The sequence below is a fragment of the Dendroctonus ponderosae genome, unplaced genomic scaffold (assembly GCF_020466585.1).
Source record: "Dendroctonus ponderosae isolate FM_Combo_2020 unplaced genomic scaffold, Dpon_F_20191213v2 Dpon_F_20191213_11, whole genome shotgun sequence".
Classification (NCBI taxonomy): Eukaryota; Metazoa; Arthropoda; class Insecta; order Coleoptera; family Curculionidae; genus Dendroctonus; species Dendroctonus ponderosae.
Window position 1 is genome coordinate 6,700,335 of NW_026017213.1, and position 2,574 is coordinate 6,702,908.

Genomic DNA, 2,574 nt, shown 5'->3' on the forward strand with positions numbered 1-2,574 from the left:
AAGAGGGAAAAATGGCAGGCCTGTACTTGTTGGGGTTGCTGGCCTGCGCTGTCCCTCTGGCTTCCCTCCAACCTCCCCAACCTCTACTTGTGCTTACCGAAACCTGCTACCAACCCCTCAACATGACGTACCTGGCCAAAGGGCTGGAGGGCTTCAATGTGAGTGTGTTCGGACCGGATGGTAAGTGCATTTTTCATTTCAAACAGCCCTCAGCTTTATTGCAGGCATTCATCTTTTGCGGTTTTCCTGCGAGCTCACGCCCATAAATCCACGGAAATTGAATGTTTCGCCGCGTGAAATAGGCAACAGCTCAAGAGCAGTGCATGAGAGTTTTTTGAGGAAAAGCGCGCTAGAGTGGCAAAGAGGCTTTTCCTAATTGATTCCTCGCTGAGCTCGCTGTCGCTCGTCAATACCGAAGCTTTCATTACGCTTTTGTCGAAATACGATCGCCAGATATCAGGACCTTGTGATTCTGGAAATTGGCACTTTAGCCCTGACCCGACGCGAACTAAATGGGTTTCTCTTGGCACAAGGTGCTCGATAATCTTCGATATGAAATGCTGTATTAATAAATATCCTGATATCCAGTGAAAATCCCCAGCAATTTATCTGGCTGGAAATTCCTTCTTTGCTCCAAAGCTCCTAATCTCTAACGATTGGTATTCAAGTACAATCCCTAAACGCATTTTTAATTGACTTCACTCAGGTTTTCAAGTGGATTTAAACACTTTCTCAGTAGCAACAACGCTACACATTGAAACTGATGATGGTGGAAAACACCGAGACGTTTTTTTAATTGATAAATAGACAATAAATGACTGAAGAGCCCAGGATTTGATTTTAATTTGGAATTGAAACACAGTCAGGAAAGTACAGACAATTTAAACACTTTAGTAGCGGACTGTGCGATCGTTGTTTCAGTACCATCAGGATTGTGAGGCTCGAACCTCTCTCGAAGAGATGGAGGCTAAATTTCCAGCAGCAAATATGTGCATGATCGGTGCAACGGACGTTTTCGATAAATAATTTGCTGCGAACAATCAGACTCTCCTCAGCAGAGCGGTTGAAAGGTCAAAATTTCAAGGATTTTTCGGGAAACGTTGCTGGTACTTAAACAGCAGGAAGCAGGCCCTCAAATAGCCCCCAAAATATTGAAAATTTGTAAAAATGCAATAAAGATTAATGTAAAATTACGTAGAACCTCCAGTCTCATCTGATACTGTTTCAACTGAATTAACTTCGGACATCGAATCCCAAAGGAAACTAAACACGGATAATGAATCTCAAACAAACGTTCCCGGCCACGTGAAAATAATTCTTCGGCGTTACGTGTTGTTGTCCGTGCTGCAAATTCAGTTTGTTGTTCTAAAGCTCGTTGCAATTAGCCAGAGAATTCGAGCACGGTTTGTCTGCTGCATCATTCTGGTTGTCTTGTTTCAAAACTTCCTCCAAACGCCAGGTGGAATATTTCAAGCTCAAGTGGTGTTGGGAAACTTTTTATTGTCTCAGTTGAAAACGCTGTAGTTAAATGCCAGGGAAACTTATCGATTAGCCCATAAAACATGTATGGGTGGCTCTAATGAATAACGTAAAAGTTGCATTAGCTTACGAAGGGAATTTAAAAACCCCAAGCCAACAGTGACTGCGTTAAAGCAGGCTCAAAGTGGGAAACAAGACAGACGGGCGCACAGCACTCGTTAATAAATACGAGCCCTAAAATGGGCTTCAGTAAAATTATTTTCCTGTTGTGTGGCGCTAGAAAGTGGAAATTCTCTCGGGCAAAGGCAACACTTTTCTGAAATAAGTTCATTCCAAAATGAGTGCGCAGTCATTGTTTTGTCTGTTCACATTAACGTTATTCGGGCGGCTGATGCCAAGGCAAATTGGGGTGCTTCTGAGCACGAAAGAAATCTACAAAAAAATCTTGTGCAATCCAGGAACTTTCCTGTATGAACCTGCTTAGTATTGCAAACTTCAATACAGTTGAGTCCCGATATAACGAACGAAAATGAACTAAAACTGGTTCGTTATATCCGGAGCTATAAGCGAATAATAATACAAAACACGTGGTGTATTTTATTTCGTTATTTTTACATAGAGTAGAAGTAGAAGTTAGCAGGTATGACTAAAACGAACACAAAAAGATAAACAAAATTCAATTTGAAATCTACTTTATAAAGTCTGTAATTTTTGTTTGTACATTTCTGCTGCAAAAATAGATGTTATTTATGTAGTTTTCAAGATCACAAAAGGACTCCCAGATATGATTAGGAACTTGGCGTGATTGTAGAAAATGCCGAGTTTCTGATACCTTTTTTGTCATTTCACAAATGGTTGGAACAGCATTAGTGTCTTCAGTAGAATACGTTTCACCTAAATCGTCATCTTTCTCATTATCGCTTAAAGCTGTAGATGAGGTTACGGAGTCTATAATTTGCTCATCGGTCAACATTTCTCTTGTATTATCAATGCTCACATATTCGAAGAAATTGAAATCACTCAATTTGGTTTTAACTTGTTCTTCGACACCATTGGGACATCTTCGTCTGTGTCATACTCGTAGTCAGAGTCTTT

General features: G+C 40.6%; 1 protein-coding gene across 1 annotated transcript in view; it reads left to right on the forward strand.

Annotated features, from left to right (window-relative positions):
- Positions 1-6: 6 nt before the first annotated feature.
- Positions 7-2,574, forward strand: part of LOC109542730 (guanylate cyclase 2D) — a gene marked incomplete at its 3' end in the record, with an annotated part of 99,595 nt that continues 97,027 nt past the window's right edge. Inside the window, 1 exon segment of the mRNA XM_048662437.1 lies at positions 7-180. Coding sequence (XP_048518394.1) covers positions 12-180 — 169 coding nt within the window.